The following is a 27,607-nucleotide window of genomic DNA, read 5'->3' as shown; positions in this document are numbered from 1 at the left end:
ACAGCTACAAGTAGAAAACCCTGAGAACGCCCTGAGGACCAGCAGGACAGGCCTTGCACAGCTGAAGACAGAAGGAGCAGCCACGCAGAGGGACCGGCGCAGTGTGGCCTGCTCCCCCAGCACTGCGACTGCAGGGCCCGCACCCCACATCGGGCTCCCCAGCTGGAGACCCTGCACCCGCAAGATGAGCCCCAGAACATCCGGGAGAGCCAAGGGACTGCAGGGAATGAGAGCCGCTCCCCCCAAGGCCCAGCACAGGGGCTGCAGCTCAAAAAGCGCCTGGGTCTCCTCTCCCATGAAGGAGTGGCATGGACTAACTCTAAACCGTGTGCCAGAGGGGCAGGGCTCTGCTGGCACGTTCTCAGGGTCCCCAGGGGCTGGCGGGCACCAGATGCTGGCTGTGGGAGCCCTGCCCTCCACCGAGCTGGCCGGGTACCGCCAGTCCCTTTCTGACTCCCCATCTTACCCGTCAGCCCTGCTCACCCCACCCGGTTTCAGCTGCAGACCCACCACAGCCCGCGCTCCTCCAAAGCAGCCCCCGCCCCACCAGTTCTGGTGCATGCCCTCGGCCGGGACCAGAGCCCCTCCAAATCCACCCCTGCCAGACCAGACACCTCTGGCCAGCACCAGCATCCCCCAACGTGGCTCCTGCCCCAAGGGCTGGCCGCACACACTGGAGCACCAGCAACAGCTGTATCCGGGCCTCAGAGCCCAGCGCACACGGTAGCGCACGGGAGGCCAGCCTGGCCCGGCCACACAGAGGACGCTCCTGGGGCACCCGGCTCCAGTGCAGTCTGGGGGCAGTGCACTACCGGGCCCCACAGGGCACCCTCTATACCAAGCCCAGGAAAAGCAGCTGACCTACCAAATACACAGAAACAAACACACAGAATCAGACAAGGTGAGGAGCCAAAGGAACATGTTCCCTCCTACACTGCTGATGGGAAAGTAAACTGTTGCAGCCACTGAGGAAAACTGTGTGGAGGTTCCCCAAAAACTTAAAAATAAAACTACCACATGATCGAACTACAATCCTGCAGCCTGTGGAAGGAAAACCACATTCACAGACAGATAGACAAAATGAAAAGGCAGAGAACTTTGTACCAGATGAAGAAACAAGATAAAACCCCAGGAAAACCACTAAATGAAGTGGAGATAGGCAACCTTCCAGAATAAGAATTCAAAATAATGACAGTGAAGATGATCCAGGACCTCAGAAAAAGAATGGAGGCAAATATCGAGAAGATGCAAGAAATGTTTAACAAAGACCTAGAAGAATTAAAGAACAAACAAACAGAGATGAACAATACAGTAAGTGAAATGAAAAATACACTAGAAAGAATCAATAGCAGAATAACTGAGGCAGAAGAACAGATAAGTGACCTGGAATACAGAATGGTGGAATTCACTGCCACAGAACAGAATAAAGACAAAAGAATGAAAAGAAATGAAGACAGCCTAAGAGACCTCTGGGACAACGTTAAGTGCACCAACATTCGCATTATAGGGGTCCCAGAAGGAGAAGAGAGAGAGAAAGGACCTGAGAAAATATCTGAAGAGATTATAGTCGAAAACGTCCCTAACATCGAAAAGGAAACAGACACCCAAGTCCAGGAAACGCACAAAGTCCCAGGCAGGATAAACCCAAGGAGAAACATGCCGAGACACAGAGTAATCAAATGGACAAAAATTAAAGACAAAGAAAAATTACTGAAAGCAACAAGGGAAACCAACAAATAATATACAAGGGAACTCCCATAAGGTTAACAGCTGATTTCTCAGCAGAAACTCTACAAGCCAGAAGGGAGTGGCATGATATATTTACAGTGATGAAAAGGAAGAACCTACAACCAAGATTACTCTACCTGACAAGGATCTCATTCAGATTCGACAGAGAAATCAAAAGCTTTACAGACAAGCAAAAGCTAAGAGAATTTGGCACCACCAAACCAGCTCTACAACATATGCTAGAGGAATTTCTCTAAGTGGGAAACACAAAAGAAAAGGACCTACAAAAACAAACCCATAACAATTAAGAAAATGGTAATAAGAACATGCATATCAATAATTACCTTAAATGTGAATGGATTAAATGCTCCAACCAAAAGACACAGGCTCACTAAATAGATACAAAAACAAAACCCATATATATGCTGTCTACAAGAGACCCACTTCAGACCTAGGGACACATACAGACGGAAAGTGAGGGGATGGAAAAAGATATTCCATGCAAATGGAAATCGAAAGAAAACTGGGGTAGCAATACTCATATCAGATAAAATAGACTTTAAAATAAAGAATGTTACAAGAGACAAGGAAGGACACTACATAATGATCAAAGGATCAATCCAAGAAGAAGATATAACAATTATAAATATATATGCACCCAACATAGGAGCACCTCAATACATATGGCAAATGCTAACAACCATGAAAGGAGAAATCGACAATATCACAGTAATATAGTAGGAGACTTTAACACCCCACTTACACCAATGGACAGATCAAACAGAAAATAAATAAGAAAACACAAGCTTTAAATGATACATTAAACAAGAGGGACTTAACTGATATTTATAGGACATTCCATCCAAAAACAGCAGATTACACTTTCTTCTCAAGTGCACACAGAACATTCTCCAGGATAGATCACATCTTGGGTCACAAATCAAGCCTCAGTAAATTTAAGAAAACTGAAATAATATCAAGCATCTTTTCTGACCACAACGCTATGAGATTAGAAATCAATTACAGGGGGAAAAAAACATAAAAAACACAAACACATGGAGGCTGAACAATACATTACTAAATAACCAAGAGATCACTGAAGAAATCAAAGAGAAAATCAAAAAATGCCTACAGACAAATGACAATGAAAACACGATGATCCAAAACCTATGGGATGCAGCTAAAGCAGTTCTAAGAGGGAATTTTATAGCAATACAAGCCCACCACAGGAAACAAGAAAAATCTCAAATAAACAATCTAACCTTACACCTAAAGGACTAGAGAAAGAACAAACAGAACCCAAAGTTAGTAGAAGGAAAGAAATCATAAAGATCAGAGCAGAAATAAATGAAACAGAAACAGAGAAAACAATAACAAAGACCAAGAAAACTGAAAGCTGGTTCTTTGAGAAGATAAACAAAATTGATAAACCTTTAGCCAGACTCATCAAAAAAAAGAGGGAAAAGACTCAAATCAATAAAATCAGAAATGAAAAAGCAGAAGTTACAACAGACACAGCAGAAATACAAAGCAAAGAGACTACTACGAGCAACTCTATGCCAATAAAATGGACAACCTGGAAGAAATGGACAAATTCTTAGAGAGGCATAACCTTCCAAGACTGAACCAAGAAGCAATAGAAAATAAGAACAGACCAATCACAAGTAATGAAACTGAAACTGTGATTAAAAATCTTCCAACAAACAAAAGCCCAGGACCAGATGGCTTCACAGGTGAATTCTATCAAACATTTAGAGAAGAGCTAACACCCATCCTTCTCAAACTCTTCCAAAAAACTGCAGAGGGAGGAACACTCCCAAACTCATTCTATGAGGCCACCATCACCCTGCTACCGAAACCGGACAAAAATCCTACAAAAAAAGAAAATTACAGACCAATATCACCAATGAATATAGATGCAAAAATCCTCAACAAAATACTAGCAAACAGAATCCAACAACATATTAAAAGGATCATACACCATGATCAATCAAGTGGGATTTATCCCAGGGATGCAAGGATTCTTCAATATACGCAAATCAATCAATGTGATTCACCATATCAACAAATTGAAGAATAAAACCCAAATGATCGTCCCAATAGATGCAGACAAAGCTTGTAACAAAATTCAACACCCATTTATGATAAAAACTCTCCAGAAAGTGGGCACAGAGGGAACCTACCTCAACATAATAAAGGCCATGTATGACAAACCCACAGCAAGTATCATACTCAATGGTGAAAACCTGAAAGCATTTCCTCTAAGATCAGGAACAAGACAAGGATGTCCACTCTCACCACTATTATTCAACAGTTTTGGAAGTCCTAGCCACGGCAATCAGAGAAGAAAAAATAAATAAAAGGAATACAAATTGGAAAAGAAGAAGTAAAACTGTCACTGTTTGCAGATGACATGATAATATACATAGAGAATCCTAAAAATGCCACCAGAAAACTACTAGAGCTAATCAATGAATTTGGTAAAGTTGCAGGATACAAAATTAATACACAGAAATCTCTTGCATTCCTATACACTAACAACGAAAGATCAGATAGAGAAATCAAGGAAACAATACCATTCACCATTGCAACAAAAAGAATAAAATACTTAGGAATGAACTTACCTAAGGAGGTAAAAGACCTGTACTCAGAAAACTATAAGACACTGATGAAAGAAATCAAAGATGACACAAACAGATGGAGACAAATATCATGTTCTTGGATTAGAAGAATCAATACTGTGAAAATGACTACTACCCAAAGCATTCTACAGATTCAATGCAATCCCTATCAAATTACCAGTGGCATTTTTTACAAAACTAGAACAAAAAATCTTAAAATTTGTATGGAGACATAAAAGACCCCAAATAGCCAAAGCAGTCTTTTGAGGGAAAAAAATGGAGCTGGAGGAATCAGATTCCCTGACTTCAGACTATACTACAAAGCTACAATAATCAAGACAATATAGTACTGGCACAAAAACAGAAACATAGATCAATGGAACAGGATAGAAAGCCCAGAGATAAACCCATGCACCTATGGTCCAACTAATCTATGACAAAGGAGGCAAGAATATACAATGGAGAAAAGACAGGCCTCTTCAATAGGTGGTGCTGGGAAAACTGGACAGCTACATGTAAAAGAATGAAATTAGAACACTCCCTAACACCATATACACAAATAAACTCAAAATGGACTAGAGACCTAAATGTAAAACCGGACAGTATAAAACTCTTAGAGAAAAACATAGGAAGAACACTCTTTGACATAAATCACAGCAAGATCTTTTTTGATCCACCTCCTACAGTAATGGAAATAAAAACAGAAATAAACAAATGGGGCGTAATGAAACTTAAAAGCTTTTGCAAAGCAAACTACAAACAAGATGAAAAGACAACCCTCAGGAGAAAATATTTGCAAACGAATCAACAGACAAAGCATTAATCTCCAAAATATATAAACAGCTCATGCAGCTCAATATTAAAAAAATGAACAACCCAATCCAAAAATGGGCAGAAGACCTAAATAAACATTTCTCCAAAGAAGACATACAGATGGCCAAGAGGCACATGAAAAGCTGCTCAATATCACTAATTATTAGAGAAATGCAAACCAAAACTACAAGGAGGTATCACCTCACACCAGTTAGAATGGGCACCATCAGAAAATCTACAAACAACAAATGCTGGAGAGGGTGTGGAGAAAAGGGAACCCTCTTGCACTGTTGGTGGGAATGTAAACTGATACAGCCACTATGGAGAACAGTATGGAGGTGGCTTACAAACTGAAAACAGAATTACCATGTGAACCAGCAATCCCACTACTGGGCATATACCCAGAGAAAGCCATAACTCAAAAAGACACATGCCTCCCAATGTTCATTGCAGCACTACTTACAATAGCCAGGTCATGGAAGCAACCTAAATGCTCATCTACAGACAAATGGATAAAGAAGATGTGGTACGTATATTTGAAATACTACTCAGCCATAAAAAGGAACAATCTTGGGTCATTTGTAGAGACATGGATGGATCTAGAGACTATCATACAGAGTGAAGTAAGTCAGAAAGAGAAAAACAAATATAGTATATTAATGCATATATGTGAACCTAGAAAAATGGTACAGATGAACCAGTTTGCAGGGCAGAAAGAGATAAAGACATAGAGAACAAACGTACGGACACCAAGGGGGGTAAGTGGCAGGGGGGTGGTGGTGGTGGGATGAATTGGGAGATTGGGATTGACATATATACACCAATATGTATAAAATAGATAACTAATAAGAACCTGCTGTATAAAAAATAAAATAAAATTCAAAAATTCAAAAAAATAAACAACCACAGGATCCAGCAATTTAACTTCTATTTACCCAAAAAAAAACGAAAATACTAATTAGAATAAATATATGCACTCCAGTGTTCAAAACAGCATTATTTACAACAGCAAAATATGGAAGCAGTCTAAGTGCCCATGGATAAATGAATGGATAAAAAAAATGTGGTGAATATTTATGTACATACACCTATTTGTAGGAATACTATTCAGCCATAAGAAACAAAGAAGTCTTGCCACCTGCAACTACATGGATGGGCCTAGAGAGTATTATGCTAAGTGAAGTAAGTCACACAGAAAGACAAACACCACGTATTTGTCTCACTTATATGTGGAATCTAAAAAAACAAATGAACAGAAACAGACAGGTACAGAGAGCAAACTGCATGTTGCCAGAGGGAATGGGGGTGGGAGGATGAGTGACACAGGTGAAGGAGATTAAGAGCCACAAACTTCCCACTGTGAAGTCAGTCAGTCATGAGGATGTGACACACAACATGGGGAATATAGTCAATAATATCATAATAACTTCGTTTGGTGACATATGGTTACTAGACTCGTCGAGGTGATCATTTCCAAAGGTATTTCATCGTCAGATCACTATGCTGTATGCCTGAAACTAACATAATATTGTATTGCAACTATACTTCATTTAAAAAAATAAAATAGGGAATTCCCTGACGGTTCAGTGGTTAGGACTCGGCACTTTCACTGCCAGGGCCCGAGTTCAATCCCTGGTCAGGGAACTTAGATCCTGCAAGCCGTGAGGCACGGCCAGAAAAAAAAAAAAAGAAAAAATAAAATAACATAAAGTCAAGGTGTCATCAGGGTGTGTTCTTTTCTAGAAGCTTTCAGGGCTGCTTTCTCTTGACTCTAGAGGCTGCTCGCTCTCCTTGGCTCCGGGCTCCTTCTCCATCCTCAAAGCCAGCTTCTCCTGTCACAGGGACCATGCAGCCTCCCTCACCCCCGTTTAAGTACCTTTGTGATCATACTGGGCCCACCTAGATAACCTCATCTCACAGTCAGGTGATGAGCAACCTTAATCCCGTCTGCAACCTGTCTCCCCTTTGTGATATAACCTAAGTCACAGGTGCTGGGATTAGAATGAGGACGTCTTTGGAAGCCATTATTCTGCCCACCTTGCTACTTGAGTGACTCTGGAGAAGTTACTTAGTTCTAGTTTTCTAATCTATGAAACAAAGATATTATCACCTACCTTAGTGAGTTATTACAGGAATTTTCCTTGCAATATGAATAATCTTTAGCACAAAGTAAATAAGCAGTAAGTGCTATTATTTTTCTTGTTCGCCAAATGTCAATTAATATAGGAAGCAAGAACAAAAAGAAATAAGCAACATTACCTGCCACCAAGGTCAAGTGACAAAATAAACATACAACCTGGTAGATTAAAAATACGTCACAGAAAGTGCTGTCACAGAGAGGACTACAGAAGCCCAAAGAAGTGACCCACACAGGGGGAGCATAAAGGCTTCAGAAAACAGATCTTTGAGCAGGAACCTGACAGGGTGGGAAGCTGGCCACAGACATGGATCAAAGAGAGAGGAGACCGAGGAAGGGAAAGCAGGTGGAGCTGCACCAGTGTTCCTGGTCAGAGGCAACAAAGACGGGGTGAATAGGCACACTAGGCGGAAACATCCGAAACTGCCGTTTTCACAGGCCAAAATCACTGGATACTGGCAATTTCTTAAGTTTCGATTTAATAAAAGCAAACACATGCTGGAGGTAGAAAAATTTGGCAATTATCTGAACAAAATACGGTAAGGAAGGGCAAACAGATTTTTTTCTTGTGAAGAATTTATGGGGTTAAAAGTTTTATTTGTCTTGTAAAAAGAAATGAATTTCCTAATGCTTATAATGCCGTCGTAGCTAGATTATCCTCTAAACTTTTAATTTGGAGATACTACATAAGAACACTACTGACAGCTATGTAGAAAATTGTATTAAACAGAGTTTAAAATCAATAGGTAAGGATTTCCAGCATAAGAATTACAAAATGCTAATGAAGGAAATCAAAGAGGACCTAAATAAGCGAAGAGGTACACTGTGTTCCTGGATTGGAAGATTCAATGTGGTAAAGATATCAACTCTCCCCAAACTGATCTACCGGTTTAGCACAACGATCATCAAAATCCAAGTAAGGTTTTTCACAGACACAGACCAACTTATTCTAAGACTAATGTGGAAAAGCACAGACTTTTTAATACCAAAATGATTTTTAAAAGGAAGAATAAAATGCGAGGACTTAACGGCACCCGACATTTAAGGCTCACTATACAGTTATATCAAAAAGACAGTGTGCTGTTGGCAGGGGAACAGACACACAGACCAACAGAACAGAGAACCAAGGACTGACCCACACAAACGATTTTCTACACAGGCACACAACGATTCAGTGACCTGGCAATGATCTCCTGGAGATGGCACCAAAATCACAGGCAACCAAAGAAAAAACAGATAAACTGGACTTCATCAAAATGAACAACTTTTGCACATCAAATGGCACAATCAACAGAGTGAAAAGGCAATCCATGGAATAGGAGAAAATATTTGCAAATCATGTATCTGATAAGGAACTGATACACAGAATATACAAATAACCCCTACAGCTCAGTAACAAAAAGTCAAATGATCTGACTTTTTAAATGGGCAAAGAACTTGAATAGACATTTCTCCCAAGAAGAGAGAGGGAGTGCAACAGGCACTTGTGAAGAAACTCAACACCATCAGCCATCAGGGAGATGCAGTGAGATACCACCTCACACCCACTACAGTGGCTACGATCAAACAACAGAAAACAACAAGTACCGGTGAGGACGCGGGGAAACTGTACATTGCTGGTGGGAACGTAAATTAGTGCAGCCCCTGCGGAAAACACTAAGGCGATTACTCAAAAACTTAAATATAGAACTACCACATGGTCCAGCAAGCCCACTTCAGGGGATATACCTCCAAGATGAAAGCAGGTACTCCAGGTATTTGCACACCCATTTTCCAGCAGCATTATTCACAATAGTCAAAAAGTAGAAGCAACCCAAGTGTTCACTGAGAGGGGAGGAGGGAAGGAGGAGGGGAGGGGGAGGATGGAGGGGGGGAGGGGGGAGGAAGAAGGGGAGGAGGGGGAGGAAGGAAGGAGGAGCAGGAGGGGGAGGAAGGAAGGAGGGGGAGGATGGAGGGGAGGGGGAGGAAGGAAGGAGGGGGAGGATGGAGGGGAGGGGGAGGAAGGAGGGGGACCAGGGAAGGAGGGGGAGCAGGGGGTGGGGGAGGAGGGGAGGAAGAGGAGAGGGAGGAGCGGGAGGGGAGAGGAGGGGGAAAGGGGAAGGACGGACGGGAGGAGGGGAGGGGGAGGAAGGGAGGAGGGGGAGGAGGGGGAGGTGGCTGTGGCCATAAAAGGGGAGCATGAAGGATCCTCCTGGTGACAGGCTGCTCAGTATCCTGGCTGCCATGGTGCATACACACGTCCACACCTGCTAAAACTGCACAAAACTAAACCCAACACACAAATGTGTGCACACGAAGCACGTGGAACCTGAGCAAGGTCCACAGATTTTATCAGGCTGTGCTATTGTGCTACAGCTATGACAGACATCATCAGGAGACACCAGGTGAGGGACACATGGAATCTCTCTATTGTCTCTCCCAGGCGCATGTGAATCCACAACTGGTATAAAAGTTCAAAAAACTACACAGTAATTCATTTTAGACCAGTAGTTTCTGAATAAAGAAACTCAAGTGCCATCAAGCGATACCTTCTTCCATGGATTTAGTGAAGTTACACAGAAGCGAAGCCAGTCCCTTCAGACACCCTGCCAGAACCGGAAGTTTGGGCTCTCTCACTGTTGATGTCATCTGAAAGGAGAGTTTTAACAAGATATCATTAAAAGAGAAAAATTCACCAGATATATGTAAGCAGGAAAGAAGATCATAAAGTTTATCATACCTGGGTCTTAAGTTCACCCAGAAAAGCCCGGAAGAGTTTATCTGAATTATTTACCATCTCACTAGGATGAACTTCGCCTAATACTCCTAGGAGCTCATATATCTTTTCTAAAACTGAAAAATAAATTTTAGACAAATTTAGGCTTAAAATCACTTAAATAAATTAAACAAAAATGCACAAATAAGAAAATGAAAGGATGTTTAGTTCAAAATAATTTCACGATAAGCCACACAAAATATCTAGTTTTATGTACTGAATCTTCCGTGATGTTTTATGCAAATTTATTATTATAAACTAAATTACATTTGACATGCGTTGTGAGTTTTCTATTTAAAGAAATCTTTTGTAAAGATTAAAATTTTTATAAGAAGACTTCACCCACTGTTTCTTGTCTCCATTTTGGTTTGTTTTCAGCAAAAAAGAATTCATCTGTAAAGCATATAAATACCTTGGCAGAGAAAACCTAAGTTTTACACTAATAATTTTTTAATTTGTTAAAATATTTTTTAAAATAACATTTAAATACAGCTCACCTGTATCTGGTATTTTTGTTTTCAATGCAAGTTCTCCATAGAACTTGCTAAATAACTCTCCAACTCTAAATTCATCCATGAGGCTCGAACTTCTCAAAGTCTGAAGTAACTGAAAGAACACAAGGTAGCCGAGTGTACAGAGACAGCAGCAAAAAGGCTTCCATCTACCGCACCTGCTCACACACAGCGGACTTCCACACCCACGTGTCTCTAGGGCACTCACTCTCTGCCTCTCAGGGCTCTTATCCAGCCACGTTATTTGGGAGGACGGATTGAGGTGGGTGGTGCAAAAACAGGGGCTACAAAGGGGAAGGGGAGGTAGACTTAATTTCACCCTCCCAAGAAAACTATACAATGACTAGACGCATGTTCTCAGAGACATATTAAGACAAGGACCAACAAGACCCAAAGAAATTCTAAAAGAGAGACACATCTAAACAGATACCTAGATGAGAGTGAGCCCAATGACCACTTACATACAACACACAGACCCATCCCGTGTAAGGTTTTAGGAAAACATTCAAAGACACAACGAGATGAATTTTGGCAATTCTCAGCAGCGTTTAGGTTTTCACAGTAAAGGTAACAGAGTAATGGGGGGGCAGCCAATTCCTTACACTCCGCGCTACCTTCCCTCCAGACCCCTCACAACCGAACTTCTCCCTCTGCTACCCAGAGGGGTGTGAGGGCAAAATACCAAGGCTGTTAGTGGGTGATGGTTGGGAAACATGCATCTTCTCCACACATCAATGTGATTCTACAACATCTCTCACCCAAAACATAACCCAAAACTCCAATTTTCAGTTCAAGATATATATTTAATAGAAAATACATGCACTTAGAAATATTTTTTTTAATTACCTTAATAAGAAGTTCTAGGGCTGGAATTTTACATTTAGCAGCTTTATCTTTTGTATAAACACTGGTACAAGTATTCTAGGTTTTAAAAGGAGACATAACAAAATCATTAATAAGACCTTAGTTCTTATAACTAAGACTTAACAGCTAAAACTATGCCTGGGAGGAGCGATACCAGTATATGATATATTACAATTTAATAGTTTTCCACAAGGCCTTTAGCTCATTAAATATGTTTAAAAATAGCCACTTAATTTCTAACACAATCAAGCAAAAATAAACTCCCCAACAAGAAAGGCAGAAATAAAATGAAGTTTAACTTACATCATAAGTTAAAAGGGACGTTGGTATATAACGAGGTATGTTTTTTCCTCCTTACCTTAATATCGAGAGAATAATGTGTGATCTTCTGGCCTATTTTCTCTAAGAAAACACATAAAAACTTTAGGGCTTCTTCTCTACAATCACGAAACTATAATAAAAGAAATAAACATTACAGAAACACGGCTAAGAAAAAAAGTCACCTCAACGTGAAGGAATATACTAGAAGAGCAAAGTGAAAATCTTCAACTTACTTCATCAATGCTAAGTGATTTCCGAACAAATACAAGCAAACCAAAATCTTTGGAAAAAACTAAGGAAGTGTGTAATGCTGGAAAAAACAAACAAACAAAACAAATAAGAGAGCTGCCAAGGTACTCCATAAACCCACCCTAAAGGTGTTGCTTGTTTCTCAATTCAGCCTCTTAAGTGATAAAACACTAGCCTAAGGCTGCCGTATTTTGACAAGGAAAACGGGAAATTCTAGATGTTCCACAGCAATGAGGTAGGCAGAATAATGGCCCCAAAGATGCCAGAACCCTAATTCCTAGTGTCACACCCACCTGTGAACATGCTAACTTTACATGGCAAATGAAAATCAGGTTGCTAATCAGCTGACCTTAAACTGGTGAGCATCCTGGGCCATCAGGTGGGCCCAATGCAATCAAAAGGGCCCTCACAAGTGGAAGAGGGAGGAAGGAGAGGGAGGACAAGAAAGCAGGACAGATTCCAAGCATGTCACTTGACCCTCTGCTGCTGGCTTTGAAGATGGAGGAAGGGGGAGGGGGGCAGCGTAATCCAAGAAATGCAGGCGTCTTCTAGAAGCAAGGAACGCCAGAAAGGAAAAAGGGACCTCAGTGCTACAACTTCAAGGAACCTGAATGAAAAAGGAAAGAATTCTCCCTCAGAGCCTTCAGAAAAGGAAAGTGGCCCTGCCTGCTGCCTTGGTTTCAGCTTGCTGAGACCCGTGCTGGGCTTCCAACCACACAACTATAAGACTAACAAACCTGCGCTGTTGTAAACACCAAGCCAGCGGTACGTTTTAGCACCAACAGAAAACTAGTACACTCCCCTATAATCTCTCAAGGGAAAGGACACACCCTGGATATGCAGAGTGAACCTGGAACTGCTTTACGGAGAGTCACTAAAGGAACAAAATAGAACTCCTAGAACTCAGACTAGAAAGCATTTACACAATGCTGCTGCTGTTTGGTCATTAATTTCCCCATTAGTACACCCCTGACAATATATAGGCACTGCAAAGCATCTTCTTCAAGACTTTTCTTACAGTATTCCTCCACCTTATTCAACAATGACTTTCTTAGGAAGAAAATCTCATCTATCTTCTAATTAAGCGGACACAACATGAAGAGTCTGCATACTTGCGGCTTTAAAAGGGAATAACACTGGGACTCCCTGGTGGCGCAGTGGTTAAGCATCCGCCTGCCGACGCGGGTTCGAGCCCTGGTCCGGCCCGTGCGCCACAACTACTGAGCCTGCGCGCCACAACTACTGAGCCTGCGCTCTAGAGCCTGCGAGCCACAACTACTGAGCCCGCGCACCTGGAGCCTGTGCTCCACAACAAGAGAAGCCACCGCAGTGAGAAGCCCGCGCACTGCAACGAAGAGCAGCCCCCGCTCGCTGCAACTACAGAAAGCCCGCGCGCAGCAACGAAGACCCAATGCAGCCAAAAATAAACAAAAATTTTTAAAAATTTTTTTAAAAGATTCACTTTCCCCTTTTTTTAAAAAAAAGGGAATATCACAGATGTTTTCACGCGATGACACATTTAAAAATGCTGAAATGAGGCACTTCTGCTGCAAAAGGAAAAGTTCTCATCCAGGCATAGCTAAAGAATTAAAAGAACAGCATGGCTTGCTTCTCAAAAGAAGGAACAGCAAACACAGGGGTTTGGAAAAGGTGCTGGTGGGTTTAGGCGACACTGAGGTGGAAGAAAATACTCTCCTCTCGTCCCTCCCCACTGTGGATAGCAATGATACCAAATTCGGGTCATTTTCACCACCTTTGGTTTTAAAATACCTTTCCTCTGCCCTTAAGAAAAGAGGCAGCTGACAAACCACTTTTACACACATCACGAATTCCGACCAGCCCGTTCAAGCACCGCCCGAGGCGTCCACGCCGGACCCGCAAGGGCTGTCGGGCTACGGGCTGTCGGAAGCCCGGAGCCGTACCCACCCAGCAGCGCAGGGCCGGAGCTCAGCACGCACTCCTGCCCTAGGCCCCGCAGCAGCTGACAACTGGCCACCGCCGCTCCGCAGCGGTCGGCCGCGGACAAGGACTCCTGTAACTGAAGCAGAGTACCCCGCACGCCAGACCCCGCGTCCGCCATGACGCCCAACAACAGCCCCGCGCGTGCGCACACGCTACCCGGGCCCGCAAGCGCCTATGGGAACGGGGCGGGGGGGGGCGGGGCTTCCGGCGCGTGCGCACAGTTGTCCGGGGCCCGGAAGTGCCCCTGAGGCAAGGGGGCGGGGTCCTGAGAGGGGCGGGGCCTTAGCAGGCGGAAGGGAGCGGGGTCCTCGGCGCGTGCGCACATGGGGAGCTGGCGCAGAAGTGCTCAGGGGGCGGACGTGGGCGCTGGAACCTTGTCGAAGACCATCGCGGAGGGAGCCCTCCCTGTAGGATCAACGGTTTAGATGTGCATTAAGATAGAGGCAGGCTTATGAATGTGTGGCCCACAGTACACTTAGCACAATACGTCAAAACTCGGGGAGAATCAGGAATCCAACCGCTCGACCTCCGGAAATAGATGCGGAGGACAGGTGGCGAATTGGAGTTGACCGAGTGCCCGAGGCAGAAAGAAACAGGCTACAGCTCGGGTCAGGAGCCACAGCTAGCCCTTGATAAGGAGGGCCGGGGAGGGCGGGGTGGGGGGGGTTGTCGTTTGGATTCCCGAGGGACACAGGAGGGGCTCCTCCTTAGGCACGCCCTGTAGTGGCGGGTCCCCGAACGCTGTCCGGCGGCCTCCCCAGATTTCCCGCGAAATCGCATTCCGGCTTCGGACAAGACCACCGGAGCGGGGGAGCCCCGATCGAGTTGTGCGTCGTTGTCCCGCGGGGCGCGGGGCGGCCGTCCGGTCCCCCCTGCCGCTGCACAGTGGTGCCTCCCGGAAGCGGGGCCGCGCGAGGGCGCTGCTGCGATTGGTGGGCCGCCGCTGGGGGCGGAGACAACGGTGCCGCCGGCGGGAAACCTGGCCCCTGCTGAAGCGGAGCGGGAGCGCGACCCTTAGGTGGGGCTGGGTCCGGCCGGCGCGGAAGGCGGGGGTCTGCCGGGGTCGGCGGTGCTGAGGGGAGGGCCGAGGGGCGGGGGGCCGGAGCGAGGGGAAAGGGGCGGGGGGTCTTCAGGGAGCGTCCCCGCGAGCCTGCGTCCCTGTCGCGCAGCCCGCCATGTCGTCCCCGGTGTCCACCCCGAGCCGCCGCGGCTCCCGGCGGGCCGCCCCCGCTCAGCCACGTGAGTGTCCGCGTGCGGCCGTGCCCCGCGAGGTCTTCGGGGAGGCAGGGCGGGCGGTGCCGTGTCAGCCCCGTTCGGCCCCAGTGCCGCCCTCGCCGACGCCGCCGTGCCCGTTCCCCCACAGGCCAGGACCCGCTGTCGTCGGGAGAGCCGCGGCCGCTGCCCGCGTCGCCCGGCGCCGAGCCCCGCAGCCCGCCCCGCGCGCCGCCCGCAGGTGCGCTGCCCGCTCGGGCATCGGGGGCCGGGGGGGGCCGGGGGGGCCCGGGCGGGGGGAGCGGACGCCCCGCAGGGGTCCTCGCCGCGCTCACCCCCGTGGACGCGCTCCCCAGCGGCCCCCCTGGACCTGGACGTGAGCTCGCCGCTGACCTATGGCACCCCCAGCTCGCGGGTGGAGGGCACCCCGAGGAGCGGCGTGCGCGGCACGCCTGTGCGGCAGAGGCCCGACTTGGGCTCGGCGCGGAAAGGGCTGCAGGTGGACCTGCACTCGGACGGGGTGAGTGCGGGGCCGCCCGGGGCGCGGTGGGCCGCGCGAGGTGGGCCGTCCCCCGCGAACCTGCTGCCGTCGCCTTTCCTGTGCAGCCGGCCGCAGAGGATATAGTGGCGAGCGAGCAGTCTTTGGGCCAAAAACTCGTGATTTGGGGAACAGATGTAAACGTGGCAACGTGCAAAGAAAACTTTCAGGTGAGGTGTCATTCCTCGGGGCTCCGGAGATGTGGGGGAAAGTACGTGTCACCTCCATCCACGTAGCCCCGGTATTTAGCAGCAGATCTTCACATGGCTCAGAATTGGTGGTGTTTTTTTCAGTTTTTAGGAAAAAGAAAAACACCTATGCTTGTCTCCAAATTCTGACACCATTCCTAGTTTGCTTATTTTGAAGTATAGCTGATTTACAGTAATGTGGTAGTGTCAGGTGTACAGCAAAGTGATTCGGTTATACTTCTCTCTGATTATGTTCCATTACAGGTTACTATAAGATGTTGAATGTAATTCCTCGTGCTGTACAGTGAATTCTTGTTTTCTACTTTATGGCTGATAGTTTGAGTCTGTTAATCCCATACTTCTAACTGATCCCTCCCTCCCTCCCCCTGCTCTTTGGTAACCATAAGTTTCCTGTGTCTGTGAGTCTGTTTTGTATATGGATTCATTTGTGTTACTTTTTAGATTTCACACGTAAATGATGCATGGTATTTGTCTTCATCTGACTTATGTCACTAAGTATAATATTGTCTAGGTGCACCCATATTGCTGCAGATGGCAAATTTCATTCTTTTTTATGGCTGAGTAATATTCCATTATGTGTGTACATATATAAATCTGTATGTATCACACGTTCTTAAGCCAATTGTCTATAAATGGGCACTTGGGCTGTTTCCAGATCTTAGCTAACTTGAAAAGATACGTGGCCCCCAGCGTTCATAACTTTTTTATTTTGAGCAGTTGCTGGTTCCTAACTACATTAAGCTTACTGTTTCTCTCCCCACGCTAAGAGATTTCTTCAGCGTTTCATCGATCCTCTGGCTAGAGAAGAAGAAAGCGTTGGCACAGACGTTACTGAGCCTCTGTACATGCAGCGACTTGGGGAGGTAATGAAATACGCTAACCTGAAAACTCAAACTAGGGGTTGAAACGGTTAGCAGGATATAACCTGTTTGTTCTGCCCTGTAGATTAACGTTATTGGAGAGCCGTTTTTAAACGTAAACTGTGAACACATAAGATCATTCGACACAAATCTATACAGACAGCTCATTTGCTACCCACAGGTAAGAATTTGCCCTTGAACTTGGGGGACTGCAGTAAACATCTAGAGCATCTGCAGGGTTTCTGGACAGTGGGGTTTCCTTAGTAACAGAGAATATGCCTCCAAAGCACCTTTTGGGGGGCGGGGGGTTGCCGCATGGCATGTGGGATCTTAGTTCCCCAACCAAGGATCGAACCCATGCCCTCTTCAGTGGAAGCGAGGAGTCCTGACCACTGGACCGCCAGGGAAGTCCCCCAAAACCTCTTAAAACCATGTTCTGTTTTCTTTAAGATGAACACTTTTCCACACGTTAACATTAGAAATAGGGGTGTGTGTTATTGTTGACGGCATGTCATTGTTTGGTTGGCAGCGTTTCTTAGTACATAAAACAGTGGTGACGCGTGATTGACAGCTTGTTGGGTTTGATGACTTAAAACATATTAAACAAAAACACTTACACACACCTGCCTTCTCTAACAGGCTGTGTTAACCATACTGCAGTCTTCTCTGGGCTTAAGGTCAGGCTTTATCAACAAAGCATCAGCTACATTGATTCTAGCTTTAGGCTTTGGAGGCAGGCAGACTTGGTTTTAAATCTTGATTTTGCTGCTTAATAGCTGTGTAACCTTGGTCCAGTTTCTCAGCTTCCCAGAGGCTGTTTCCTTATCTGCAAAATGAGGAACAGCTGTTAAGAAATTGGAATAATTATGATTTAACCCATTTTGGTATCATTCTGTTATGGAAGAAAAGTAAGACGTGAAAGTATGAGCTTCTGTTGCCAATTAAAAGCCTACAGTCATGCCAGCACATCCTGAAGGCACGATTATATGTCTTATCTCATTTTTTTAAAAATTGATATATTTATTTTTGGCTGCATTGGGTCTTCGTTGCTATGCGTGGGCTTTTTCTCTAGTTGCGGAGAGTGGGGGCTACTCTTGGTTGCAGTACGCAGGCTTCTCACTGCGGTGGCTCCTCTTGCTGTGGAGCGTGGGCTCTAGGCACGTGGGCTTCAGTAGTTGTGGCTCGCAGGCTTTGGAGCGCAGGCTCAGTAGTTGTGGCGCACGGGCTTAGTTGCTCCGCGGCACGTGGGATCTTCCCGGACCAGGGCTCGAACCCATGTCCCCTGCATTGGCAGGGGGATTCTTAACCACTGCGCCACCAGGGAAGTCCATGTCTCATCTCATTTAACTCTAGTGAGAAGATGCAGAGGTGAGAGATTTCAGTGTGCCCAAGGGTGTACAAATAGCATGTGTGATTTTATAGGGTAATGTTTTTGGATTATGCCATATTCTTTTTGTTTTTATGCCTTGCTAACATGAATTGCTTTATTAAATTTAACCCTAAGATAAAAATACAAACACAGCTTGGCACCGTTATACTTGTTTTTAAAGGAAGTTATCCCAACGTTCGACATGGCTGTCAATGAGATCTTCTTTGACCGCTATCCTGACTCAATCTTAGAACATCAGATTCAAGTAAGACCGTTCAACGCATTGAAGACTAAGAATATGAGGAACCTGAATCCAGAAGGTAATATTTTTTTCCACTTTACCGAGATATAGTTGACATACAGAAGGTAATATTTTTAATAGCAAGAAAGTACATTATGTGAAAGTCACTTCATCAAGGAACTTTAAAGGAATTGGTGACAGTGACGGTGGCGGACTGGGAGTTGACAGAAACCAGTTGCAGGTTCAGTTACCCCGTATGCTTATGGGTCCACCATGCCTTTTTTTTTTTTTTTTTTTTTTTTTAATTTATTTATTTATGGCTGTGTTGGGTCTTCGTTTCTGTGTGAGGGCTTTCTCTAGTTGTGGCAAGTGGGGGCCACTCTTCATCGCGGTGCACGGTCCTCTCACCATCGCGGCCTCTCTTGCTGCGGAGCACAGGCTCCAGACACGCAGGCTCAGTAGTTGTGGCTCACGGGCCTAGCCGCTCCGCGGCATGTGGGATCCTCCCAGACCAGGGCTCAAACCCGTGTCTCCTGCACCGGCAGGCAGACTCCCAACCACTGCGCCACCAGGGAAGCCCCACCATACCTTTTTTAACTAAACTGAAATTATATAAAAGATGCTGTAACTCTTGATACTTTTCTATCTTAAGATGAACTTATCCAATTATGGTAGTTTTACAGTTATTTTACTAAGAAGGCACTCTCTCAGAATCAAAGTAGAAGACAAATATAAAATATGATCCCTGCACTGAAGCATAAGGAGGAAATCTAGTTTGGAAAGTAAGAGAAGAGGCAGAAGAACAGAGCAGGAGTGTCTCAGCCCAGGGAGAGACGGAGCACTCTGGGCCCCAGTGGGAGGACTCTGTGGTGAAAGATTTGGAAAGCAGACCTGAAACATTCTATTATGTTATTTATTTGGGGAAATGCTATATCGGGGCCACAGTTACTAGTGGGACAGGTAGGTCTCTGAACCCGCCACGTATAGTGGGCCTGACTACGGAGAAGATGATCACGAGCGCGTGGGCCGTGACAGCCACTTCACAGGTCCGGTCGTCCCCAGGCAGCCTCGGGTCGGCCTAGCTCAGCAAGGGCCAGTAGACCTAAGGGGTTGGGAGGGAGCAGACTGGACGCAGGAGGGGCATCTCAGGTCAGAGCTGAGGGTACCCAGTGAGACGTTCGTGCTCTGGCCGGAGCGTCTCCCCCTGACCCCGCCATCCCAGCACCTCCATTCCTCCGGTGAGGTTCTCCCGGCTGGACAGCAGAGCCAGACCCGCCCCAGCTGGCGTCCAGCTTGGGGAGGCCCACGCCCAGCCGGGACGAGCCGCCCTCTCTCCCCGCCTTGCAGACATCGACCAGCTCATCGCCATCAGCGGCATGGTGATCAGGACGTCCCAGCTGATTCCGGAGATGCAGGAGGCCTTCTTCCAGTGCCAGGTGTGCGCCCACACGGCCCGGGTGGAGATAGACCGCGGTCGCATCGCTGAACCCTGCGTGTGCGAGCGCTGCCACACCAGCCACAGCATGGCGCTCATCCACAACCGCTCCGTCTTCTCCGACAAGCAAATGGTGCGTGGCCCCTGCCCCCCTCCATGTGCCCCGTCCTCATTCTGCCCCAGCCGGGTCCTCAAAAGCCAAGTGTAACTTGTCCACTCGTGCAGCCCTGAAACCAGGCTTCCTGGTGGGTTGAGCAGCTTCATTCCTCCTCGGAGAGCAGGTGTGTTAGAGGGCGAAGCTGAGCCCTCGGAGTGCCTGAGGCCCCAGCCCTGGGCTGCAGCACTGCTGTACCGCCCGCGGGCACCCGTGCGCTGTGTTCCACACTCTTGTCATAGGGGAGGAGTGCGTTCTCCAACTGAATATCTTAAGTTCAGCGTCATTCGTGATTTATTAAGTCAAATTTAACACGAGATGCTTCTATGGGAAATACTTAAGATTGTAGGATATAAGAGCGTATACAACATTAAGAACAGTAAACACCGTTTGATTAAATTCTGTCATTTGGCAATTCTACCGCTGGTAAAGAATGGGCTGAGAAGTTTTTCCAAAGTTTTTCTCACAAACTGTATTGCCTAGGGAGTTTAACCATGTAGCTCTTTATTCATGAAAAATTTTAAGATGCAGATTAAAATTCCAGAGAAAGGCAGAAAACCATTTATTTACTGTGAGAGTAATGGTGTAAAGTATGCATAAGGAGTGAAGATTTTTTTGATTTGTTATAATGTTTAAGCAATCTTAACTTTAAGTGGAGAGAATGAGTTCAAAGTACAGGACGAGAGATAGTTTCCCTTATTGGGAGTCACTAGGAGAACACTAACGAGTGTGAAAAGCATCCAATTTCTTGCTGATGGAAGGGTCATCGAGGTGGGTAGCTTTCACCTCACGTGGGCACCGATTCCTGGGCCTGGGTGCTCCCAAGGTTCTGCCCGCGGACTCGCTGCCGTCCTCCCGGCTCCTCCCGAGCACAGGCTGCCTCGGGGCCCTTGCGCTTGCTGTCCTGTCGCTGAGAACACGGGGCCCCTCCCTGACAGCCTCTCCTCTGCCCGGCGGTCACCTGGTTCGAGAAGGGCCTTCCCTGCCCTTGATGGTGGGACGCACAGCCTCCACCCCCGCCCTGTGCGCCCTCCTGTCTTCTCCCGCCGCGCCTGGCGCTGCCAGGACTGTGTGTGCCCCTCTGCTCTGGGGCAGAGTCCCCAACACCCGGGACGGAGTCTGGCAGCTGCTCGGCAGGTGCTGTGGGTGAGTCGATGTCACCAGGAGGACAGGCAAGAGTTTGGGAGGCACGGTGACCTGAAGTGGGGGTGCTTCTCCCAGAAGCACACTGGGAGCAGCGTCCAGAAGGAACTAGAAATGCAGGCCGACGCTGATGCAGGCGCGCCCACCACAGCCTTAAGACGGGGAAGAACAGCCCTGGCCTCCCCACCCCCAAAGGGGCAGCCCCTAAACGAACAACCGCCTCAGAATGCTTATCAGACTCGGTTTCCAGAGGTGGACACAGCGAGGTCCCGGGGCAGCAGAGGCGCTGCTGTCGAGTGGCTGGGTGGGGAGGGCTCTGGGCCTGTCCTGAGGCTCCTGCTCCCCGCCCCCTCAGATCAAGCTCCAGGAGTCCCCCGAAGACATGCCCGCGGGGCAGACGCCGCACACGGTCGTCCTCGCCGCCCACAATGACCTCGTGGACAAGGTCCAGCCTGGGGACAGAGTGCACGTCACAGGTGAGGGCCTCCAGAGTCAGCCCTGTGACCTGGTCGGGGGTGCCTGGCCTGGGGCTGCTGCTTCCAGCGCCTGCCTTTGACCTCCGACACGGCCCCTGCCCAGACGGTAGGCTGTCTCCCTGTTATTGTCTGGAATAACTTGCGAGCGACCTGCAGTATTTGAGCTCTTCGGGTTTCCTTTCTTTCTAGGTTTTTGGTACGGGATTTAGGTATTTTCTTTCAGGTAGTTATTGATAATTCCTTACATTCGGTTTAAGAGAAATGAAACTTCTGTTTCAAACTGCGACGCATCAAACACAGAGGCGAGCAGGTGGCGTGTGGAGGCGGTGGTCCCGGGTCAACCTCGCTGGCTCTGCTCGGAGCCCCCCAGAGCCCTGCTCCCCCCGTGCTCCAGGCCGAGGTCGGGCAGGTGAGAGTGTGTCCTTTGTGCCTTCAGGCATCTACCGAGCGGTCCCCATTCGCGTCAATCCCAGAGTGAGCAACGTGAAGTCTGTCTACAAAACCCACATCGACGTCATTCACTATCGGAAAACCGACTCGAAGCGTCTGCACGGCCTCGACGAAGAAGCAGAGCAGAAACTTTTTTCAGAGAAGCGTGTGGAATTGCTTAAGGAGCTTTCCAGAAAACCAGACATTTATGAGAGACTCGCTTCCGCCTTGGCTCCGAGCATTTATGAGCATGAAGATATAAAGAAGGTAACTGGCTGATGGGCTTCTCACTTGCAGCTGGGCTTGAGAGCGCTCGGGTCGGACAGTGTGGACACCCCGGAAAGGCTGAGCCTCGGCCCGTTGGGCGGAGCAGGGCCCGCCGCCTGCCTTGGCTGTTGGTGATGGGAATGGGCCGCATCCTCGTCTCGTTTCCAGGCACAGAAGCCGCCCGGGGTGGGTGGGGTCCGGGCCCCCTATGGCATCCGTGCCCCAGGGCTGACTCGCAGCCCCTCCCGTCCTCTGATCTCTTCACTGTCGCCCTTTGTCCATCTGACTGCGTCTCAGCTGCCAGCGGCAGGTGAGCACTGAGACCTGTCTGTCTGTCCGCCCGTCTGCCCGTCCAGGGAATCCTGCTTCAGCTCTTTGGCGGGACGAGAAAGGATTTCAGCCACACAGGAAGAGGCAAGTTCCGCGCCGAGATCAACATCCTGCTTTGCGGGGACCCAGGGACCAGCAAGTCGCAGCTGCTGCAGTACGTGTACAACCTGGTCCCCCGGGGCCAGTACACGTCCGGGAAGGGCTCCAGCGCCGTGGGCCTCACCGCCTACGTCATGAAGGACCCTGAGACGCGGCAGCTCGTGCTGCAGACGGGCGCCCTGGTGCTGAGTGACAACGGCATCTGCTGCATCGATGAGTTCGACAAGATGAACGAGAGCACACGCTCCGTCCTGCACGAGGTCATGGAGCAGCAGACGCTCTCCATCGCCAAGGTCAGTCGCCGGTTCTGTCCCGGCGTGGACACAGGTGGGGTGTCGGGGGGCTTGAAGCTCAGCGTCTGTGGAACCTGCAGCTTGGGAGACTGGCCGACACTTCTCCTGTTAGGTCCCAGCTCGATCTGAGTATTTTCCACAGGATCCTCGTTCCTCCTCTACGCTGTCCTAACCCTCTGATGTGTGGTACTCGTAGAACTTGACTTTGTCCTAATGCACGGGGTTTGGTTACTGAAAAAGACGCAGTCGCAGCAAACGTTCATCTACAGCTCGGTCCTTGGCCTGACTCAGCGCTCAGGGCTGTCCCCAGTGGGACGCCTGTGCAGAAGTCACCTGTGCCGGGTGACGTGGCTCGTGGTGACGGCGGATCCCTGGCAGAGGGCACGCGGGCGGAGGTGGCTCACAGGTCCCGCCAGCCTCGGGGCGAGGTTTCTAACCACACTGTCCCTCCACCAGGCTGGGATTATTTGTCAGCTCAACGCCCGCACCTCCATCCTGGCAGCCGCAAACCCTGTCGAGTCTCAGTGGAATCCGAAAAAAACCACCATTGAGAATATCCAGCTGCCCCACACACTGTTGTCAAGGTACGAAAACACGTTTTCATAGAATAGATGGTCTCACTTTGCTCATCTGTGGAATGTTCAGGGTGAGCTTGAGAAGGAAATACAAGGCAGAACCCAGCTAATGTTGTAAACTCTTCAGGCCAACGCAAAGTCTGCACATCTGCCTGGTCACGAGTTTTCCAGGCAAGGACGGTGTGTTTTTCTGCTCACCTTGATGCGTACTCGTTTTTTGGAGCAATTAGGGCCTTTCACCTTCATCCTTTCAGAAACCCGCCTCTCAGTGCTCTCGGTCTTAAAGCCGCTGTAGAGAATCAACGAAGTGCAGAGAGCGGTTTCACACAGTAGATAAGGGACTGAAAATTAACTGAAAATTAAACTTGTGGAAGGGGAGTCAGGTAGGCCATACTTTTTCTCAAAGATAGGTGTGTTTAGACTTCGATTACTTGACTGTCCTAACAGATAGTTCCTTCTCCCCAGAAGAGTTGAATGTATCTTCATTCGCATCTCCCAGTCTTCGGAATTACAGCAGCGTTTCCCTTGGGAGCATCTTGCTTCTGGCTCAGCTTTCAGTGCCCGGTCTTCCCGGGCAGAAGCGGCCTGCGGGGCCGGGGCAGGGGGACCGGAGGCCCAGGGGTCCACTCACAGGTACGTGGGTGTCCCAGCTGGGAAAACTGTTTATGATGTTTCCTCAGGTTTGACTTGATCTTCCTCATGCTGGACCCTCAGGACGAAGCGTACGACCGGCGTCTGGCTCACCACCTGGTGTCCCTGTACTACCAGAGCGAGGAGCAGGCGCAGGAGGAGGTCCTGGACATGGCGGTGCTCAAGGACTACATCGCCTACGCGCACGGCGCCGTCCTGCCGCGGCTGAGCCAGGACGCCAGCCAGGCGCTCATCGAGGTACCTGCGGCCGAAAGCACAGCTGGGTGCTGCTCAGCCTCTGAAACAGCCTCTAAAACTTCTACAACTGTTTTCCCTCCTGTGTTGCAAAATCGAGTTTTCCAGATGTAGAAAGGGGAAAGGGATTCATTTCTACACATTGTGCACACTCTTTTTATATTTAAGTACTTGTAAGCACAGTGTATTTAAGACCAGGATACCTGAGTTGAAATATAGGTGATGCTGTTTAGTGACTTTGTAATTCTGGTCTGTGGGCTGCATTTAAGTATTTTATGTTCACTCCTCAGTACCCTTTAAGTGGGCAGCAGTGCATGATGACACACGGTGACACTAAGAAGGTTCCTGGTGCTTTGATGGGCTTTACATCCTGACAAAGCCCTGAAGGTGCTCAAGGGAAAGTTACAAGTGATAACGCGGTTTTCCGTCTCTGTCATCTTGAAGGAATTACGTCATCCGCGTATGGGTTTAGACAGTTTACCTCTTGCGTGTTGCCCCACTAATCCGTGGCCTGCTCCTCACAGGGGTGTAAACAAACAGCCCAGAGTCCTCAGCTGCCCTTCCCAACACCGCGTCCTCTGGGTGCCGGGCTTCGCACACCCTTGCTGCCCGGTCCCGTCCTAAAGCTGCACCCGTGCCTCCCCCGGGTGAGGGTCGAGGCCCACGGCTGGACCGGCTCTCGCTCCCCTCAGGACCTGCCTGCCCGGGGGTTATTTAACGGGAGCCCGACTGGCCAGAGTCCAGGCGCGACCCTGAGGTCATCGTGTGAGGAGTCGGCGTGTCCCCTGTCTCGCCAGGCTTACGTGGACATGAGGAAGGTCGGCAGCAGCCGAGGGATGGTGTCCGCGTACCCCCGACAGCTGGAATCGCTGACCCGCTTGGCCGAAGCCCACGCTAAGGTGCGCTTTTCCAACAAGGTGGAGGCGATCGACGTGGAGGAGGCCAAGCGCCTGCACCGAGAGGCCCTGAAGCAGTCGGCGACCGACCCGCGGACGGGCATCGTGGACATCTCCATCCTCACCACAGGTGGGGCCGCGCGGGCCCTCCGAGCGCGCGGCGGGGTGCTGAGGCGGTGGGCGCGGGCGCGCACGGCCGGGGTCTGCCCTGCCCGCCCTCCGGGCACCGCGCCCCCGGAGGAGCGGTTCTGCCCCAGCGAGGGCAGCTCCGCGTCTGTGCGCATTGCCTGGACTGTCTCCGTGGAAAGCAGCAGCTATAAATAAGCTCTTCAGAAACTGGGAACAGCGTTCAGAACTTGCTCCGACTGTCCCCTAACCTTATGTGGTGACATGACTAAACGGTTTTTTTTTTTAAAGAGTATAGTTGATTTATGACTAAAGAAATATTAATATAAGTTTGAAACACTTTTGCTTCCTTAGAGCAGAAACGTCTTCACTAATTTCTTTTAAATCAGGAATGAGTGCCACCTCTCGTAAACGGAAAGAAGAGTTAGCTGAAGCTTTGAAAAAGCTTATTTTATCCAAGGGCAAAACGCCAGCCCTGAAATACCAGCAACTTTTTGAAGATATTCGGGGACAGTCTGATATAGTAAGTGTTTATGTGTATATTTTGTTTAATAGAGTTTTCTTTTCCCTTGATGCTGCTTTAAAGTTTTTTTCTAATTTTTTTCCTTCGTTTGTAGTCTAAGTGATAAATTGTTTAAGTAGTTACAGATAAAGAAGAGAAGTGAGATCACCACCCACCATCAGGGAGTGATAGCGAGAAGTCTGCTGGGCTCTCAGTTTTCCATGTGGATGTGGATGTGTGGTTTTGAGCCGCGTCAGTACTCTTAGCTTCATCTGGGACGCAGAGTCCACTTCGTGACTTACTCACTTTATCTCATGCCTCCCCCGTCATTTACTTAACCATTTGGTGGGCACTTAGAGCGTTTGCAGTCTCTTGCTGTTACAAGGAAAGCTGAGTTCACGGCAAGAGCTCTGCTGGTCGGGTCCAGCCCTGCCTGCTTCCCTAACGCCCTCCCCTCCTGGCCCGTGGCAGGAAACGTTTGCCACTCCCGAGACGGAGCGTTAGGACTTGTGTACAGCCACCAGGAAGGAAGGAGGCTCCGGTGGTTCTTTAACTTGGAAATCATTGTGTCTCTAAGTGGGGAGCGCAGCTCCACGTGTAAAGTTCTTTCTCTCTTCTCTTCCCCAAAGGCAATTACCAAGGATATGTTTGAAGAAGCGCTGCGTGCCCTGGCGGATGACGACTTCTTGACGGTAACTGGGAAGACGGTGCGCCTGCTCTGAAGCCCCACGAGCAGCGCTGGTCACCGCCCTGCCGCCGGCGGGAGAAACAGCCTCAAAGTCATTACTTGGCTGCATAAAAATTTTCTAACCTGGGTTCAGTTTTCCTAGGGAAGCCTGTGTGTGTTCATCTTTTTAACATTTTAAGTAAAGAGCACTGTGCCAGTTTATGAGCATGATATAGTACGACTGTTTTCTTGAAGTGCCGTTTCTTTAGCACCAGGTTTGAGCTGTGTGTAGGTACAGACAGCAGGGTGCGATCTTCTCTGGAGACAGCGGTCTGGGTCATGGTTTTGTGCTGGACTTTGTCGTGGCCGTTGGAGATGCTCGGGTGTTCCCGTCCCTCCTGTGGGGAGGTCCACGGCCAGCGCTGTCCCCGCTGAGTCCTCAAGGCTTGTTCTCTTGGCTACATGAGGCTGGAAATGGTGGGGTTCCGTGTCACTGCTTTCTACTGCTTCACCCTAATATGTAGAACTTTTTCCTCAATAAATGATAGAATAAGTAATACTTGGTTATCAGGCATTATTTTTCATTAAGAAGAAAGCTTTAATAATACTGGTTTCATGGAAATTCATGACGGTAAGTACTTTGTGTAAGTCATAAACTCACTAAGATATAATACGTTTCATCTTATTCATTCAAAAGTTATTTCAATTCTAGCAGTCATTCTCATAAAACCACCATAAGCTGAAATCTCAGGTGGAGATACTATGGTAACAAGTAATCCTTGGAACATTCAAGTCACCATGAGTTTGGCCTTTTTTAGAATCAACATTCATTAGTAAAGCATTCATAGAAAGTGATAGATCTAACTGAGTGTTTGAACAGCCTTAAAATGCTAATGTGGGCATGGGATTCAGAGGTCATCTGAGCAGCTCCGGCGGTCC

General features: G+C 48.1%; 2 protein-coding genes across 9 annotated transcripts in view; one reads left to right on the top strand and one right to left on the bottom strand.

Annotated features, from left to right (window-relative positions):
- The window catches only part of PRKDC (protein kinase, DNA-activated, catalytic subunit), a 151,627-nt gene extending 137,526 nt beyond the window's left edge, over window positions 1–14,101 (bottom strand). For 3 of the 6 annotated variants that reach the window (XM_036829913.1, XM_036829914.1, XM_036829912.1), the window contains exons 1-7: window positions 13,927–14,101; window positions 11,985–12,061; window positions 11,789–11,881; window positions 11,413–11,487; window positions 10,552–10,660; window positions 10,019–10,131; window positions 9,828–9,927 (exon numbers count right to left, since the gene is read on the bottom strand). In XM_036829913.1, the coding sequence (XP_036685808.1) occupies window positions 9,828–9,927; window positions 10,019–10,131; window positions 10,552–10,660; window positions 11,413–11,487; window positions 11,789–11,881; window positions 11,985–12,061; window positions 13,927–14,080 (721 nt within the window). In that variant the 5' untranslated portion in view covers window positions 14,081–14,101. The remainder of the gene's footprint in view (window positions 1–9,827; window positions 9,928–10,018; window positions 10,132–10,551; window positions 10,661–11,412; window positions 11,488–11,788; window positions 11,882–11,984; window positions 12,062–13,926) is intronic. The other 3 variants (XM_036829910.1, XM_036829911.1, XM_036829915.1) reach the window with 2 other exon arrangements.
- Window positions 14,102–14,295: 194 nt separating this feature from the next.
- Window positions 14,296–27,211, top strand: MCM4 (minichromosome maintenance complex component 4). 3 transcript variants are annotated; one of them, XM_036830441.1, is made up of 18 exons: window positions 14,296–14,570; window positions 14,724–14,980; window positions 15,132–15,201; window positions 15,326–15,415; window positions 15,531–15,694; window positions 15,781–15,882; window positions 16,689–16,784; window positions 16,867–16,962; window positions 18,332–18,470; window positions 19,739–19,959; window positions 21,479–21,599; window positions 22,036–22,295; window positions 22,652–23,017; window positions 23,474–23,601; window positions 24,273–24,480; window positions 25,395–25,503; window positions 25,889–26,022; window positions 26,631–27,211. In XM_036830441.1, exons 3-18 carry the CDS (start codon window positions 15,138–15,140, stop codon window positions 26,721–26,723), a joined length of 2,391 nt encoding a protein of 796 aa, XP_036686336.1. In that variant the 5' UTR covers window positions 14,296–14,570; window positions 14,724–14,980; window positions 15,132–15,137; the 3' UTR covers window positions 26,724–27,211. The 3 variants fall into 3 exon arrangements, with proteins under 3 accessions (XP_036686336.1, XP_036686334.1, XP_036686335.1); XM_036830439.1 differs by having other exon boundaries at window positions 14,297–14,570; window positions 25,275–25,503; XM_036830440.1 differs by lacking the exon at window positions 14,724–14,980 and having other exon boundaries at window positions 14,297–14,570; window positions 25,275–25,503.
- The last annotated feature ends 396 nt before the right edge of the window (window positions 27,212–27,607 follow it).

The sequence above is a fragment of the Balaenoptera musculus genome, chromosome 17 (assembly GCF_009873245.2).
Source record: "Balaenoptera musculus isolate JJ_BM4_2016_0621 chromosome 17, mBalMus1.pri.v3, whole genome shotgun sequence".
Lineage (NCBI taxonomy): Eukaryota > Metazoa > Chordata > Mammalia > Artiodactyla > Balaenopteridae > Balaenoptera > Balaenoptera musculus.
The sequence above is the reverse complement of the archived record's forward strand: the minus strand, read 5'-3'. Positions and strand labels throughout refer to the sequence as shown.

Bases quoted from the DNA above. Each gene is read 5' to 3' on its own strand.
- MCM4 (XM_036830440.1), top strand. From the start codon at position 15,138: ATGTCGTCCCCGGTGTCCACCCCGAGCCGCCGCGGCTCCCGGCGGGCC. The intron at 15,695-15,780 runs GTGAGTGCGGGG...TTTCCTGTGCAG, and splicing joins TGGACCTGCACTCGGACGGG to CCGGCCGCAGAGGATATAGT. The intron at 23,018-23,473 runs GTCAGTCGCCGG...TCCCTCCACCAG, and splicing joins AGACGCTCTCCATCGCCAAG to GCTGGGATTATTTGTCAGCT.